General features: G+C 40.3%; 1 protein-coding gene across 1 annotated transcript; it reads left to right on the top strand.

Moving 5' to 3' along the window:
• The first annotated feature begins 5,884 nt into the window (after nt 1-5,884).
• LOC103708329 (mechanosensitive ion channel protein 10-like) lies at nt 5,885-17,175 on the top strand. The gene is made up of 5 exons (XM_008793209.4): nt 5,885-8,357; nt 11,954-12,077; nt 14,496-14,789; nt 15,607-15,809; nt 16,534-17,175. The coding sequence occupies exons 1-5, from the start codon at nt 7,078-7,080 to the stop codon at nt 16,799-16,801; spliced, it is 2,169 nt and encodes a 722-aa protein (XP_008791431.2). The 5' UTR covers nt 5,885-7,077; the 3' UTR covers nt 16,802-17,175.
• Nucleotides 17,176-17,204: the final 29 nt, after the last annotated feature.

Here is a 17,204-nt window from a genome sequence, read left to right as displayed (position 1 = left end):
TGAAGAAACAATTGTACAGCCTTTGGATGCATGAAGGTGGAGATATTGTTCTTCATATTCAGAGGTTTGACCAGATTTGCAATGACTTGCAGACCCTTGGGGTGAAGATGGAAGAGGAGGATAGATCTCTACTCTTGGTTTGCTCGCTGCCAAGTTCTTATGATCCTTTGGTTACTACTTTGTTGTATAGGAAGGAGACGCTGAATTATGAAAACATAATTTCTGTGCTAAGGTCCAATGAGCAAAGAGAAAGATTGACAAAGGATGGAGTTCCTCAGGAAAGTCTTACTGTCGGAGAGAGGCCTGGGAGAGGGAAGGAACGGAGCAAGCAAAGGGGACGATCAAAGTCCAAGAAAGGCAAGAAAGAGTTCAGATGCTACAAGTGCAATGAAGCAGGACACTTGAAGCGGATTGTCCGCTTTGGAAGAAGCTTCAAGGAGAGAAGAATGGCAAAGATTCAGTCAGTGTCGTGGCTGATCTCAAGGTGGAGGATGACCTTTTGGTAGTTTCGGATGATCACAGGAACAACACGGATATCTGGACAATGGATTCAGCCTGCTCTCATCACTACACACCAAATCGGTCTTGATTTGCTCCATACACCAAAATCGATGAGGGGAGTGTGACATTAGGAGATGATTATCCTTGCAAGGTGGCCGGCATTGGGACCATCAAGGTGAGGATGTCTAATGGGATGGTGCGGACTCTTACCAATGTAAAGCATGTCTTGGATCTGAAAAAGAATCTAGTGTCACTTGGCTACTTGGAGAAGAACGATTAAAGCTTTAGTTGCCGTTCCAGGAGTGGTATTTTGAATATATCCACAGGAGCCATAGTTGTGATGAAGGGGAGGAGGTTGGAGAATAATTTGTACACGATGAAAGGGTCCGTGGTGTGTAGGTGATCCGAAACAGTAGCAGTGGCATAGGGTCTGCAGGAAGCATATCGTTTGTGGCATTACTACATGGGCCACATGGGAGATCGTGGTATGAAGATGCTGAGCAAAGATGGACTGATATCAGATCTGGATGGAGGAGTTCTAGAGGTGTGTGAGCCTTGCCAGTTAGGGAAGCAACATAGGGTGAAGTTTTCTACCAGTACTACACGCAGCGGTGGTCCCCTGGAGCTAGTGCACACGGATATTTGGGGACCGGCCACGGTCACAGCCAGGAATGAGGCAAAATATTTTTTAACCCTTATTGATGACTTTTCAAGAAGAGTTTGGGTGTACTTCTTGAGGAAAAAGTCAGAGGTCTTCTCTAAGTTCAAAGCCTGGAGGGCAGAGGTAGAGAAAGAGAAGGAATGCTGTGTGAAGTGTGTACGGTCCGATAATGGTGGCGAATTCACAAGTAAGGAGTTTCTGAAATTTTGCGAAGATTGTCGGATCAAGAGGCAATTTTCAGTGAGGAAGACTCCTCAACAGAATGGTGTGGCCGAAAGGATGAACAGGACTCTCATGGAGAAAGCTAGATGTATGAGAATGCAGGCAGGGCTTCCCAAGGTGTTTTGGGTGGACACAGTAGACACAGCCTGCTACTTGGTGAATCGATCTCCTCATACAAAGCTAGATGAGAGGATTTCAGAAGAGCTATGGTCTGGAAAGAAGGTAGAGGTTGTCCATCTTAGAGTATTTGGGTGCACGGCATTTGTGCACATTGATCCCAATGAGCGGAGCAAGTTGGATGCCAAGTCACGAAAGATGGTGTTCATAGGATATCCGCGTGGAGTCAAGGGTTATCGGCTGTGGGATCCCTTGGAGAAGAAGACTACTATCAGTAGGGATGTGGTCTTTGATGAGAATTCAGTCCTAAAGATGCAAAGGGTGAAAGAAGAGCGGGGGGAGAACCAGCCGGATAGGGTTGGACAGCTAACTTTTTATTCAGTTTTACCTTTTGCAGGTGCACTAGAAAGACATGAAATTTAGGTGGAGCACCAGTCAGAGGTGCCTCCACATGTGGAGAGGAGCGAGATGCTAACTCGGAAACGAGATGTGCAAAGGGAGGAACAAGATCCCAGCAGAAGCATCGGAGTCGCACTGCACAAGCCTAAACGGATTATGAGGTAGCCGGAGAGGTATGGTTTTGGCGAAACCATGTCTTATGCATTGGTTGCTGTGAATGGAGACCCGGAGACCTATGAGGAGGCATTGGCATGCTAGGATAGCGATAGGTGGGTCCAAGCTATGGCAGAGGAGATGCAGTCTCTTCAGAAAAATCAAACTTGGCGGTTGGTGCAGTTGCCAAGTGGAAAGAAGCCTATTGGATGCAAGTGGGTGTTCCAATGCAAGGAAGGACTTTCAAATAAAGAAGGCATCAGATACAAGGCCAGGTTAGTGGCTAAGGGATACTCCCAGAAGGAGGGCATTGATTATAATGAAGTATTCTCCCCAGTTGTTCGACATACTTCTATTCGGATGCTGTTGAGTATTGTTGCCATCCAGGATTTGGAGTTGGAGCAAATGGATGTTAAAACAGCCTTCCTCCATGGGAATTTGGAGGAGAAGATTTATATGGAGCAGCCAAAGGTGTTTGGTGAGCCAGGGTCAGAAGGAAAGGTCTGTTTGCTGCAGAGATCACTCTATAGGTTGAAGCAATCATGAAGGCAGTGGTACTTGCGGTTCGACACATATGTGAGGAGCATTGGCATGACCAGATGTGAGTATGACCCTTGTGTCTATGTGAAGACTCTTGAGGATGAGTCTAGATTATATCTACTCTTGTATGTAGATGACATGCTGATTGCTTGCAAGAGTAGAGGAATTGTGGAAGACTTAAAGGTAGCCTTATCTCGAAAATTTGAGATGAAGGATTTGGGTCCAGCCACGAAGATTCTAGGCATGGAGATTCTCAGGAATAGAACCAAGAAGGTGCTGCATTTATCTCAGGAAGGTTACATCAGAAAGGTATTGCGGAGATATGGCATGGATGGAGCAAAATCGGCGGCATTACAATAGCCGGTCATGTCAGTCTTTCGAAGATAATGTTACCACAGACTGAGGTGGAAGCTGAGGAGATGAAGAGCATTTCATATGCTTCAAGAGTTGGAAGTTTGATGTATGCCATGGTCTGTTGTAGACCAGATCTTGCACATGCAGTTAGCCAAGTCAGCGGTTCATGGCTAACCCTGGCAAAGAGCATTGGAGAGCACTGAAAGGTGTTTTCAGATACTTGGTGGGCACAGTTGGAGTTGGTATTTGCTATGGACAGGAAGGTAGCAAGAAGAAGAATTCCAACATGACCAAGGAGAACCAGAGCCGGATGATTGGTTTTGTGGATGCTGATTACGGAGGAGACATGGACACACGTCGTTCTACCACAGGTTATGTGTTTTGTTTGAACGGAGGTCCAGTGTCATGGAGATCAAGCGTGCAACCAATCACGGCATTGTCTACAACAGAAGCGTAGTATATTGGTATCACAGAAGCTGCCAAGGAAGCTCAATGATTGAAAGGATTGGCGTTGGAAATGGGATTTGCACAGGAGGCTGTCAGGGTGCATTATGATAGCCAGAGTGCATTATGTTTGGTTCAGAACTCGGTCTATCATGTGAGGACCAAACATATTGACATCAGGTACCACAGAATTAGAGAGTTGGTGGAAGAACGTGAAGTGGAGCTAGCCAAAGTTCATACGAAGGAGAACCTGGCAGATGCCCTGACCAAGACTCTTCCAAGGGATGGCTTCCTTAGGTGTGTGACGCTGATGGGATTGATGGACCAGGAGAAGCTTGCAAAGGCTTTGGAGCGCCAAGGTGGAGATTGTAGGCTCATGTGTGGCGCATCCAAAGAAAAATCAGCTCAAAATTCAGTTTCTGCAAGGCTGGGGTCGACTCATGGAAAGCTGGGGTCGACCCATGAAGAGCTGGGGTTGACCCCAGTGAAGGAAGGGTCGACCCCAAGAAGTCACAGGAAGACGACAGAGAGCACTTTTCTGTCGGTCTCAGGTGGGGTCGACCCCTAACAGTCAGGGGTCGACCCCTAACAGTCAGGGGTCGACCCCAGTGAAGGAAGGGTCGACCCCAGAAAGTCATAGGGAGACAACAGAGAGCTGTTTTCTGTCGTCTCAGGAAGGGGTCGACCCTAGTGAAGGAGGGGTCGACCCCTGTCTATTAGGGGTCGACCCCTGAAGTATTGGGGTCGACCTCTGATCTGCAGGGGTCGACTCCAACACCGTGCCAGGCGTGCCATTCAGTCAATGACAGAAATTTTTGGTCTTTGACTAGCTTAGGGACTTCATGATTATGTTCCTAAGGGTCTAAGTCATTCTTGGGCTAGGTTTAGACTCAAGGGGAGAGAGCATGTAAGTCATGGACTTGGGTTGAGTACTTTCTAATGTGGCTTAGGGGGAGATTGAGTTGGCTTGGGATTAGACTAAAATTGATAGCCTATATAAAGGCTTGATGTAATCAGTTTTAGGATTATCACTTGTATTATTTTCTGGAGAAATAAGAGCCGCCAGAAAACTTTCTCCCACGTTCTCTCTTCTCTTCCTCTTCTTCTCCACGAAAATTCTAGTTTGTGATTGTGATTCTCTATCTCTTCTTCCTTCTTTCCCCACGCGGCCTGACGCCCTAGGGGACGCCCTAGGTTAGCGGATATCAGGGAACCACATGCTTCTGCACAGCGCCAACACGAGAAATCGTGTAGTGGAGGGTAGGTAAGTGGCAAGGTGGTACTGCTCTACTTAGTCATTTTTTTTATAACTATTATAAGGGCAATTCTATTAAACAATAAAAAAATAACATTTACTCCTTCAAGTTACCCATCCAATCGGATACTATTGTAACGGAATAATCCATCAATTTATCCGTCCATCCAAACATCCAAATTCCATATTCCATGGAATAAATATTATTTCTCCAAACTCTAAATTTTATCTTGGAGCAAAGTGCTACCTTAGAATTGCACGGCACAAAACTCCCTCCCCTAATTCCTAAAGGTTTGATATTTAGGGAGGTTTAAAGTTCAAATCCTTGATGGCACGTAAGGTTAAAAATGGATCAAATTTAGATTGGGCATTAATTTATTCATATCTATATTCATACTTTATAAATTGTATTTATATTTATTTTAAACCAAAATAGATATAAATTGCATACTACTCCGAGTATAAATTGGATTCGTGACTAAAATTTGATACGAATAATATATCTAACAAACGATAAATGATCATATTACATTATATAATTGGAACACATTGGCAGTTTTCAAGAGTAAGATAATGGGAATTATCTTACATGAAGAATTTATATATTAAAAAAAAAACGATCATAAAAATATATAACCATCCATGTCGATAATAAACAAGCTCGTATGTATAGTTTAAACAATTTTTAAACTAATGTTAAATATTTGGATATTTGAACCTAAAAAGGCATATTGTATATCTAAATCCCAAAAAGATGCAAATCCGAAATGCAGAAAAACCAACTATTCGAATATCCAAATCTGACTCCGGAAACATAATTAAAATCTGCATCTATATTCATATTCAAAAAATTCATATTTTTATATTCGAAGCCAATAGGATAGTGATTTTTATATTAACTAAACCGCACTATTAGATTCAGTAACATGTTATTATTTGACTACTCAAAAGAGATTCATACAAATTAAAGGTTACTTTGAAGACACCAATGAATGACTTGGCATGCATCGTGGATTAATTTTGAAGTTCAATTGTGAGACTCGTAAGGGCGTATATGTCGAAAAAAATTTGGGTACTTATACAAGACCAAGAAATTCAAAAAATATCTTTTAGCTATCTTTTTTGGATAAGATCGTAGATTGTTACGAATAGTATCAAAGCAAACTCGGTTGGACGGATTAATTTTTTACACTAGATCATGTACACTGCACTAATTTCCATGCGGTGAACAGGTTGTGAAGGGCAAAGTCTTATTTTTTCTTGGGTAAAAGTGGCTTTTCATATAACTCTTAAGTGAGTACAGCCAAGTACATCAATAGAAAGAAAATAAAACAAATTATAAGGGACATCAGGATCCCTAATCCAGATAACTTCTCCAGAATGCATGCCGAGTCATGAAGGAGGCAACTCAATCGGCAGCTCTGTTCGCCTTCCGATACACATGTGCTGCATGAAAATAATCTATCTCCCTAATCAGTCTGCAAGTCTCCCGAATTAGCGGGTGGCCACCTCCAAATCTATCCACTCCTGATATCTAGTCAATCACCGTAGAGGAATTACCCTCAAGGTATACCCCATCTGCACCATATACTCTCCTCTCAGGTTGCCCGCAGCTCCACCTCAATGGCGGTCAAACCAGAGGTGCGTCGGCCTCCCGTCACAATCAGCCTACCCTGGTAAGCTCTGATCAGAAATCCTACTCCTCTATAAACTCCATCCGCCGATCTACCGCCACTGAAATTAACTTTGAGATTACCAAAGGATCGGGGCACTCAGAAAAAAAAAGGGCAAATCTGAATGCTGTGACAGCGAAACGGGTACCCCAGATGTCCTTGGCCATTTTAGAGGATCTCGACGCGGTTGCCGTGGTGATCTCTATAGAATTCCGAAAATCTCTATCCACCACCGTCCTTGGAGCCGACCCACTGCCCTCAAAGAGGTGCGCATTTTTGTCCAACTATATGTGATAGGCTAGGTATGCCCTCATGATCTCCTCCTCGACAGTGCTAGGTCTCCTCATAGAATTTTGTATATGATGCAATAGGTCCTCCACTGACTGCAATGTATGTGGTTGAGGAACAGACGACCTCTCCCAAATATGTACTGCCCTGGGATAGCTGAGGATAACATGAGTAATAATCTCCTCAATGCCCGGTCAAGCCTCATATAATGGAGTGGTCTGGATACCTCACCTTGCTAACAGCTCCTTGGTCACCTTCCATAAGAATGAGGGCAAAGTCTTGGTGGTACGTTCGGGTCGTGTATCGTTGTCACATGGTGTATTCTTTCTCCGGTCCCACTGAGCCGCCCTCTCGATGGCTAGAAGCCAGAGCTAGCATTTCTGTCAATTTCGCTGCAGCATTCGTCTCTCTGTCAGTGCCTACTGTTTGATTCCGGTTCTCCTGCCTCTGTCTCGCGGAAGAGACTCGGAATGCAAAACTTGGAGAAAGATCAAGTAGTCCTCATCATGCAGTCCCCGGATCTCGCCGATCCCCAACCCTTCTCCGGCGAGAAACCAACCCCAAACCATAATTCGAATCCGAACTCCGCCACCGCCGCCGCGGTCCCTCCGTCGAAGCCCTCCCGGCCAACCCTCAACCGCCTCGCGGTCTCGAAGCCCAAATCCCGCTTCGTGGAACTCAACTACCCTCCCCTTCTGAAGCCCGAGCACCAGCCCCTGTCCGAGATCCCCAAAAGATCCGACGACACGGACTCCGACTCCGACGATCAAGAAGAAGACGAGGAGGAGGAAGAGGAGGAGCAGCCCATCTCCGACAAATTTCTCCCGAAGAGCGGCCGGTGGTGGTTCGGGTGGCAGGCCCTGCTCGAGTGGTCCGCCTTCGTCGCCATCACCGCCTGCCTCGTCTCCAGCCTCACCCTCCCCTCCCTCAAGCTTCATACGCTCTGGGGTCTGAAACAGTGGAAGTGGTGCCTGATGGGCCTGGTGGTGCTGTGCGGCCGCCTCGTCTCCGGGTGGCTGGTGTGGGCCCTGGTGTTCGTCATCGAGCGCTACTTCCTCCTCCAAGAGAAGGTGCTCTACTTCGTGTACGGCCTTCGGAAGAGCGTCCGCAGCTGCGTCTGGCTGGCCCTCGTCGTCCTCTCCTGGTACCTCGTCTTCGACCCCAAGGTGGACACCTCCCCCATCCTCTACCGCTTCTCCCGCGCCCTCGTCGCCTTCCTCGTCGCCGCCACCATCTGGCTCCTCAAGATCCTCCTCGTCAAGGTCCTCGCCTCCTCCTTCCACGTCGCCACCTTCTTCGACCGCATGAAGGAGAGCGTCTTCCACCAATACATCCTCGAGAGCCTCTCCGGGCCACCCCTTGAAGAAGATAATGTTGACACCACCAGTCGCACTAAAGAGGAGGAGAATGAGAAGAAGAGGAAGAAGAAGCTGAAGCGGCGATCGCCGGTGGCTGGGATGATCATGGGGCGGTCGAAGACGATGCCGGCGAGGATGGGGGGGTCGTCGCGGAGGATAGACATGAAGAAGCTCCGGGATCTGAGCCGGGCGGCGGCGAACGGGCGCAGCGTGAGGCGGCTGGTGAGTCACATCATGAAGACGGGGCTCTCCTTGTCGACGCTCTCGAGGACGGTGGACCGGACGGTGGACCGCTTCGGGGAGACGGACGCGGACTCGGAGATCACCAGCGAGCGGGAGGCCCGCGTCTCGGCCGAGCGCATCTTCAAGAACGTCGCCAAGCCCCACCACAAGTACGTCCCCACCTGCTCTTGATTGGTTGCACGCTACGAGCTACTACGCCTTATGATAATACTAGTTAATATAATATACTAACTCGTAACTAATATAATACTTGCTAGTTTTAGTACTATATCATCTTCACTTTATCCTTGGAACCCCCCAATTTTAACAGGGCACAAAATGGATACGAAACTCTGCTGTTGAGGATTATTTAGAGACGGTAATTTATGATTCCATCCGTTAACTTGGTTTATAAATAATGATTTTAAATAAATTTAGGTTGGACATAAATAGATTTAGATTATAGATGGATCAATTTATATAAATTTGTTTATTTAGATTTGACCTATTTGATATTATTTTTTTGCTAAAATAGATAATTTATAAATTTTTGGTATATATATATATATTTAATAAAATTAAAAAATAATAAGCCTGAGTACTATAAGCAGCTCTCTTTTTTCAACCGAGGGCGTGCCTCTGGCTGACCTATTTAATAGTTGGCTCGGACTATTATCATACTGTACCAATATAATGCCGTGCGACGGCGCACGGCGAGTGGTCAACCGTCGCCTGCCACGTATGCGATGGGAGTCAGGACTGGAGGGCGACCGTGCCCGGTGATATTCTCACCCTGGTAGAGTGAGTCTGGGTCTGGGTTGATATAAAAAAGTGATAAATGGGTCTTATTTGGACGTATCGATTATCAAATGGTTTTCAGAAAGTTTTTTTCTGGTAAGACAATGACTTGGCGACATGGTAATAATGTAAACCAGAGCAGCATGTCCCTCTCTTCTCATTCATGGCCAACCAAACGGCTTGAATATAATAAATCGTTTGCACCAAAATCCTAACATCAAAATTAATTGTATAAGTAGCTGCTCTGAAACAAAATATAATAAAAAAATATTTAATTTTATATATAAATAATGAGATATAACCAAAAAAAAACTCAGCCAACTATCATCTATCTTTATTTTTATATTTATCATTATATCGATCATTATTTTTTTTTTAACTTTAGTTGCTTTATTTTACTCCCGTTTATTTGTAACTATTAGCATAGAATCATGCTAACAGCTACATGCTACCTCCTCCTTACAGTAGTAAAAGCTCTTAAAGATTAAAACACTAAGAACCGCACTATCAACTCTTCATCCTATCTTTCTTTTAGTTTTAGACAGAGCACACCCATGCACTTGCATAAACCTGCCAAAGGATATGCACCCCGTTCATCCCGTAGTAGAAAATTAGACAACTAAAACATTCGCACGCAAATTTTTCTATTCACTATATAGAAGTTGGTATTATTAACACCAATTTATTTGGCCATCATCAAAATTCATTGCTTAACATGTAGAAAAAATTTGACTATTAAAACTTTCTATTTATTTTAATATATTATATTATTATATTTTATTTTAAAAATAGTTAAAAAAAGAAAAGTCATAATTTAGGCATCATGAAAGACTAGTATTAATGATGTTGGTATCAATTACAAGAATTCTGCATGAAGGTTTTTGTGCAGAATTTTTCGTTTGGATACCGATTTAATAATATTGGTATTATCAACTAAAGAGTTTACTCTATCATTATTAAAGTTCATTAATTAATATATAAAAAATATTATTAAATTTTGGAAGTATAATTTATTAAATTATCTTTATTTAAAAAATATTTTAGAAAGGTAAGGTAATATTGTACTTTTGTGCGGGTTATATTCTATTTCATAAGCTTTGGGACTCTGGTATCCTGCCTGTTATATCCTGCAGGGTACATGCTAGTTCATAATTATTCTCCAGTAAACTTTTGGCTCTTTAGCAAAAGGAGAGAGAACGTGATTTTTTTTTGGGTCAAAATTACCCTTTATAATGCCGCCAGAGCCTTTCCATGTTTTAATGAGGGTTGTTCACTGAAAAATGAGGGTGCAGTAGGCTGTTTTCTAAAACTTGTCTTCTTTTTTTTTCTTCTTTCTTTCTTTTTTTTTTTATATATATTTATTTATAGATGGGCACCTTACAGTACATAAGTACAGATATACTTAATAAAGTCTAAAAATAAAATATCACGAAGAGTTTTGAGCAGCTCTCCATCCTGCGTCCATAGAGTACCGTCTGAATAACTAGCCACGTAAGAGACCACTCAATCCGCGGTTTCATTAGCCTCCTCATAAACATGCTTGGTCAAAAAGAACTTTTTTATTTTTACTTATAGCTCAAATAGGTCCATTCGCCATTTTGGGACCCTCTTGTATCCATCCTAGCCGAGTCGCCCTCCTTTTACGATGGATCTGACCTAAAACTTGTCTTTAGAAAAGCTTGTTTGCTTTAGCTTTGAAAGTAGGTTATCTGGTGCAGATTGGCGGTCATAAGTGCCCGTCCTTTTCACACTTTGCTGCCCATTTCTCTTTTTCCGCACCCTTCGGATTGATGAGATATGGGTTACGTCTCCAGCCCTGTTTTTTATTGGCCTCCTTTGTTGAAATTCTAATTTTATCACTCTCATCTTTTCACTGATGCTTAATTATTTAAGACTTTGATGGCCTTATCGAGTGGGACGTGATGTTGCAAGAGCTAATTTTATAAAATATCCGATGACACAAAGCTTGCTCGAGTGGGGCGTGATGCTGCAAGGGCTAATTTTATCAAATAACCGTTGAGATCATATCATCTCACAAAGATTGCACTTAGTGAATCTGCTAACCTTGCTCTATATAAACCCACCGTATGTTCTAGTGGCACATGGTGTGACAATTTATGCGACTTCATTATTAGAAACATGTCTAACTCAGATTCGGAAAGATGTTCGCTCACCTCGTGGACCAAAAATGCTTTATTCATGTTTTAGAGTAGAAGTGCAAATGAGCCCTATCCGAACTCAACTCAACTAGTACTAAACTTGAGTCGAGCTTGAGTAGCAAAATATTCAACTTAAAGACATGTAAGCCTAGATGAATATATATATATATATATATATATATATAATATTTTTATTTATATTTTATATTATATATATATATTAATTTAATATTTTAAAATATAATTTTATGTTATATTTAGTATTAATCATTTTTTTTAATTATGACGATAGCTCGAATTCGAGCTCGAATATGGCTCAGTTGGTTTTTGAGTCGAGTCGAATCAATTTTGAGTATTGTTTTTTTTTTTTTTTTTATCGAGTCGAGTTCGGGTTTGGATATCAAGTCTAGATCGATCTCGAGTCAAGCTCGAGCCTCTAGCTACTTGCTCATCTGGATTGATTACACCCCTATCGTAGAGATGCAGAAGGAAGTGGAATTAGACAAAGTGACAAGGAAAAAGTAGATGAAGAACGCAAACCTTATGATATCTGAAAGCATTTGGATAGCATGCCTGCTTCAGTTTCCATAGTTTCCTCAATAACAAGCTATGCTCTATGATGACCTGGAGAAAATAGATTAATCGATAAATTTAACAAATAATAACTACAACCTTGGTCTGGGAATTGAGAAATATTTGATTTGAATAAAGGAACTGAGAGATTCTTAATTCAGCCACACCTTCAATAACACCCAACTTCTCGCCCCTCTTGCAAACACTATGGGACATGGATTAATGAATGATTGCAGGTATATTGAGGAGGAGGATTTGAAGAGGTTCCTGACCAGGGAGGAGGTGCACACAATATTTCCACTCTTCGAAGGAGCCCTTGAGACAGGAAAGATTAAGAAGTCTGCATTCCGCAATTGGGTGGTAAGATTAAGCTTTCACATGATACACTTGTTAAGTTGGTACTTTAATATTCCATTATATGTGTGCACAGCAGAAAAATATTGTTTGGCAACATAATTTGAATAAAGACAAGCTAAGTATATATCTAGTATAAGGCGAAGTAGCTGTTTATTCTATCTTAACAATTGTATTTGTTGCTGCTCCACTGCACACAGATGCCTATTAACTGTAAGAAAAATGCCCACTTCACTCTTAGTGTACTCACAAGGTCTGACAGTTCCTAGGAAATTAGATCAAAAATAAATAAATAAAAAAATATATAATATAAATAATAAACAATCCTTAAGACAATCCTTATGGAACATGACTCGGCCATCCAAAATTTGATCTCTAATTCTCCACCCACAGATCTTTAGCCTGCTATAGAGTAATAAAACAATAAAAAGATGCTTACATGTCCAAACAGAGATCAACTGTAATCTTTGATTACCAGTTTACCAAGTAAATCGGTTAGCCACTTTGGTTTATTTCTAATTATCCTCAAATACAGGGCTCAATTGACAAGAGAGCACTGATTATCTCTCGCTCTCTCTCTTCCCTTCTTAGTTGTCTTCTTCCTCTACCCTCATTACCTCCGGCTTCTCCCTTTTACTCGGTCTCCATCTTCTAGGCCGGGCTCCACAGTAAAAGTAAGGTCCAATGCTTATGCCTAAGCTTGGCCCGGCCCGAATATCGGGCGGATATATTTGTCAAGCCCGCCAAATCTAGAAAAGCCAATCCCAGGCCAACTCACCAAGTCCGATTTCCTCTTTCCCCACCATTTCAGGCTAAGTGCAATAAAATTTTGTAGTAAAAAATATAATTGCTTTATATATATATATATATGTATGTATATATATATATATATGTGTATATATATATATATGTATGTATATATATATATATGTATGTATATATATATATATATATATATATATATATATATATATATATATATATATATGTATATATATATATATGTATGTATGTATATATATATGTATGTATGTATATATATATATATATATATATGTATGTATGTATATATATATATGTATGTATGTATATATATATATGTATGTATGTATATATATATATATGTATGTATATATATATATATGTATGTATATATATATATATATGTATGTATATATATATATATGTATGTATATATATATATAGATATGTATATATATATATATATATATATATATATATATATATGTATGTATGTATATATATATATATATATATATATATATATATATATATATATATATATATATATGTATGTATGTATATATATATATATATATATATATATATATATGTATGTATGTATATATATATATATATATATATATATATATATATATATATATATATGTCTGTATGTATAATTAATTTGGATTAGGTCATTTTATAAATTTTCTCAAGCTTGAACCGATTTTTAAATTGGGCTTACTTTTTTAGCTAGGCTTTTTAGTTGGGTTGGGCAGGCTAGACAGAAAACCTAGCCCGTGATCAGCTCTACTTCTACCTTCTATCCACTCTTTTTGTGTGTGTGTGTCCCAGGCCAACTCACCAAGTCCGATTTCCTCTTTCCCCACCATTTCAGGCTAAGTGCAATAAAATTTTGTAGTAAAAAATATAATTGCTTTATATATATATATATATATATATATATATATATATATATATATATATATATATATATATATATATATATATATATATATATATGTCTGTATGTATAATTAATTTTGGATTAGGTCATTTTATAAATTTTCTCAAGCTTGAACCGATTTTTAAATCGGGCTTACTTTTTTAGCTAGGCTTTTTAGTTGGGTTGGGCAGGCTAGACAGAAAACCTAGAGAGGCCTACTTTTCTTAAAAAATTTACCAATAGAGAGGCCTACTACCCAGGGAAGTGGTCCTTCACCCCTAACCGCTACTAGAAAACCACTAATCTTGTTTCACTTTCAAAAGGCTTTCCCATTGCTATATATCATTGTTTAAAGAAAAATTATAGAAACTTGGAAATCTACCACCCAGGAAATCTACCATCTGATCATTGTTTGATCAGATGTTGGCATGTTTACTGCTATGCCGAAAAATATTTTAGCACATTTAGAGAGTAATTCAGAGAAACCTGAAGGCACATGAGCACAGTCTGAAAATCATCTTATACTTTGCGAGTAATCATATTTTAGCCATGATACTGCAAAGTACACTGATTTTGACAGAAATATTTGCCCCCTTAAAATAAGCCAATCCTAAGTCATTATGATGTGCACTTACTACTAGAGTTTTCAAACTTTGCTCCTTTACAACTAGAAAAAAATATTATCCGGCTAATTTTATGCTTTTAACTCCTAATATTATCAATTTCCATTGCAGGTGAGAGCATATCGAGAGCGGAAGTCATTGGCTCATTCCCTGAATGACACAAAGACTGCAGTGCAGCAGCTGCACAAGCTGGCGAGTGCAGTTGTGAGTGTGATCATTCTTATGATTTCACTTCTTGTGATGGGGGTGGCCACCACAAAACTCCTTCTGGTAGTCACTTCGCAGTTGCTGGTGGCAGGCTTCATGTTTAAGAACATGGTTAAGATCATCTTTGAGTCCATCATCTTCGTCTTTGTCATGCACCCTTTCGATGTGGGTGATCGCTGTGTGATTGATGGTGTTCAGGTTAGCCCCTACTGAGACATCATGTGGTTTGAATGCTCTACAAGCAATAAGAGCATCTCTTTCCCAAAACTTGTTTACCTTTATGAATTACAAACAACTGATGCTTGGTTGTTTGGTTTTTGATGCTAGCATTGATAGGCAATTGCCTTCTACCAAAAAAGATGAAAACATAATGCTCATTTTGCAAAGTCATTCTTAATTTTACAAGTTGCTTCAATTTGAAGCTTTTAGTATGTTTCAATATCAAAGCTTCCTGTCCTTTTCAAATTAATAGATTAGACTAACATGCTTGGATATTCTAAATGATGCTCCACTGAGTATGATAAATCTTCTATGTATTTTGGGCATCATAGTTGCTTTGCCTGCATTTTCTCTGATCTCTCTCTCTCTCTCTCTCTCTCTCTCTCTCTCTCTCTCTCTCTCTCTCTCTCTCTCTCTCATGCTCGGTTTAGTTGGAATTGCAAATTTGTGATGATCATCATTTTTTTTTCTTTTTGAGAAAAGAGGGGTAGGCAATGATCATTCATTATCATCTTGGCACTTAAACATAGATGCGGTGAAGATCTATTTGCTTATATTTAGTCAGTTAAATATCGCCTATAAAATGTACTGTAGGTCTGTAGCTATATATTTTCCACCTTTGAATATATGGCCCATTAATTGATCATGCATAGCGATGGTTCTTTGTCGAGGTCTGTTGCTTATTAGTGAAGTGCCCAGTGTTATATGTAAAGATACCTTGGTATTTTCTTTATATATTAAATTGTATTCTTGATATGTATCATGAAGCCTATGTGAGTAGCTGGATGTTGTGCAGATGATTGTTGAAGAAATGAACATATTGACTACAGTCTTCCTTCGGTATGATAACGAGAAGATCTACTACCCTAATGCAGTACTGTTGTCAAAGCCCATCAGCAACTTCTATAGAAGTCCTGACATGGGTGATATGATTGAGTTTTCGATCGATGTTTCTACCCCAGTCGAAACTGTTACTGCTCTAAGGAAATCAATACAAGCGTAAGCATAACTAGCCCTTTACCTCTGATCTGCAAGTTATGACTTTCATACAACATGCTTGCTTTGTATGATATGTGACTTCAGTTAACTTTTTCTCTGCACTTGATGAATTAGCATTTCATAGCCTTCTTACAGCACATTGACAAAAGTTAACGGATGTAAAGTCTAAGCCTCACAGAGCAAGCCTACAACATCCAAGATTTTACTGTAGATAATAGAAGGCTGTTGCAGTTCAAACTCCAAACCCACAACATGCTTCCTTTCTCCTCTCTCTCTCTCTCTCACACACACACACACACACACACATAGCAATATCCAAAATTTGAACCCTAGACCTCTTGAAGGGCAAGCCTTTAGGGGTGAGGTGCCAATCATCTGTGCTAACCAAGGCACGCCATACTATACCGAACCGAATAGTATAGAATGTACCTTACTGTACCAGTTTAGTACCAATGCATAATACTGAGGGCGTATTGACATTTGGTACGCCGAACTGGCCTCCATATTGGACATATTGATACAGTAACAGGTTGACACCGGTATGGAGCCCGGTACTAAGACAGTATACCATGGTGTTGATAATTGTTGGCAACATGCTTCATCTCTTTAGAATTATCAAAAAATGAGGAACCTGTGACAAAGTACCTCAAAGAGAAATAAGCCTATAACTATTTTTCTCTGGGGAATCTAGCTCATGAACTTGTGTATTGCCATGTTGGTGCAGGTACCTGGAGAGCAAGCCAAAGTATTGGCACCCAAAGCACTCAGTTCTAGTGAAAGAGATTGAAAATGTCAACAAAATGAAAATGGCTCTAACTGTGCTCCACACAATGAACCATCAGAACTTCCCTGAAAAGAATAATCGGCGGTCAGAACTTGTATTTGAGCTGAAGAAGATCTTTGAAAGTCTTGGCATCAAATATCATCTCCTCCCTCAAGAGATCCATCTAACCCAAGTCGTTATGGCAGATGGAAGGATGCCTGCACAGTAAACTTACCAACTAATCTTATCCTCTGCTGCCTAAATGAAGTCTGGTAATGGGATGTGGCTAGAGAGAAAAGTGGCTGGTCAAAGGTCAGTTTGTAAGTTTGCTTGGTTTTTTGTGGTTGATAACCAGTTGAATATGAAAGCTGCAAGGAGTGGAGAAGAGCAAGACAAGATTTACTAATGAGATTATAGGGGGCAGTTTTTGAAATTGGTGGAATGACTGCAATAGAAAGAAAAATCTGATAATGTCTTCAAGAGAGAACAATAATCCCCCACAACCATGCTGGTCTCCTTATGCAGTCCTGCTATTTAATGTTGGTCAGTGAAAAGTATTTGTAAACAGAAATATAGTGAATGCATCTCAATTCTGACATTTTTCCTTTGGTTGTAAGTAAAATTTGTATGAA

This window comes from Phoenix dactylifera, unplaced genomic scaffold, assembly GCF_009389715.1.
Source record: "Phoenix dactylifera cultivar Barhee BC4 unplaced genomic scaffold, palm_55x_up_171113_PBpolish2nd_filt_p 000253F, whole genome shotgun sequence".
In the NCBI taxonomy this organism is placed as follows: Eukaryota; Viridiplantae; Streptophyta; class Magnoliopsida; order Arecales; family Arecaceae; genus Phoenix; species Phoenix dactylifera.
The sequence above is the reverse complement of the archived record's forward strand: the minus strand, read 5'-3'. Positions and strand labels throughout refer to the sequence as shown.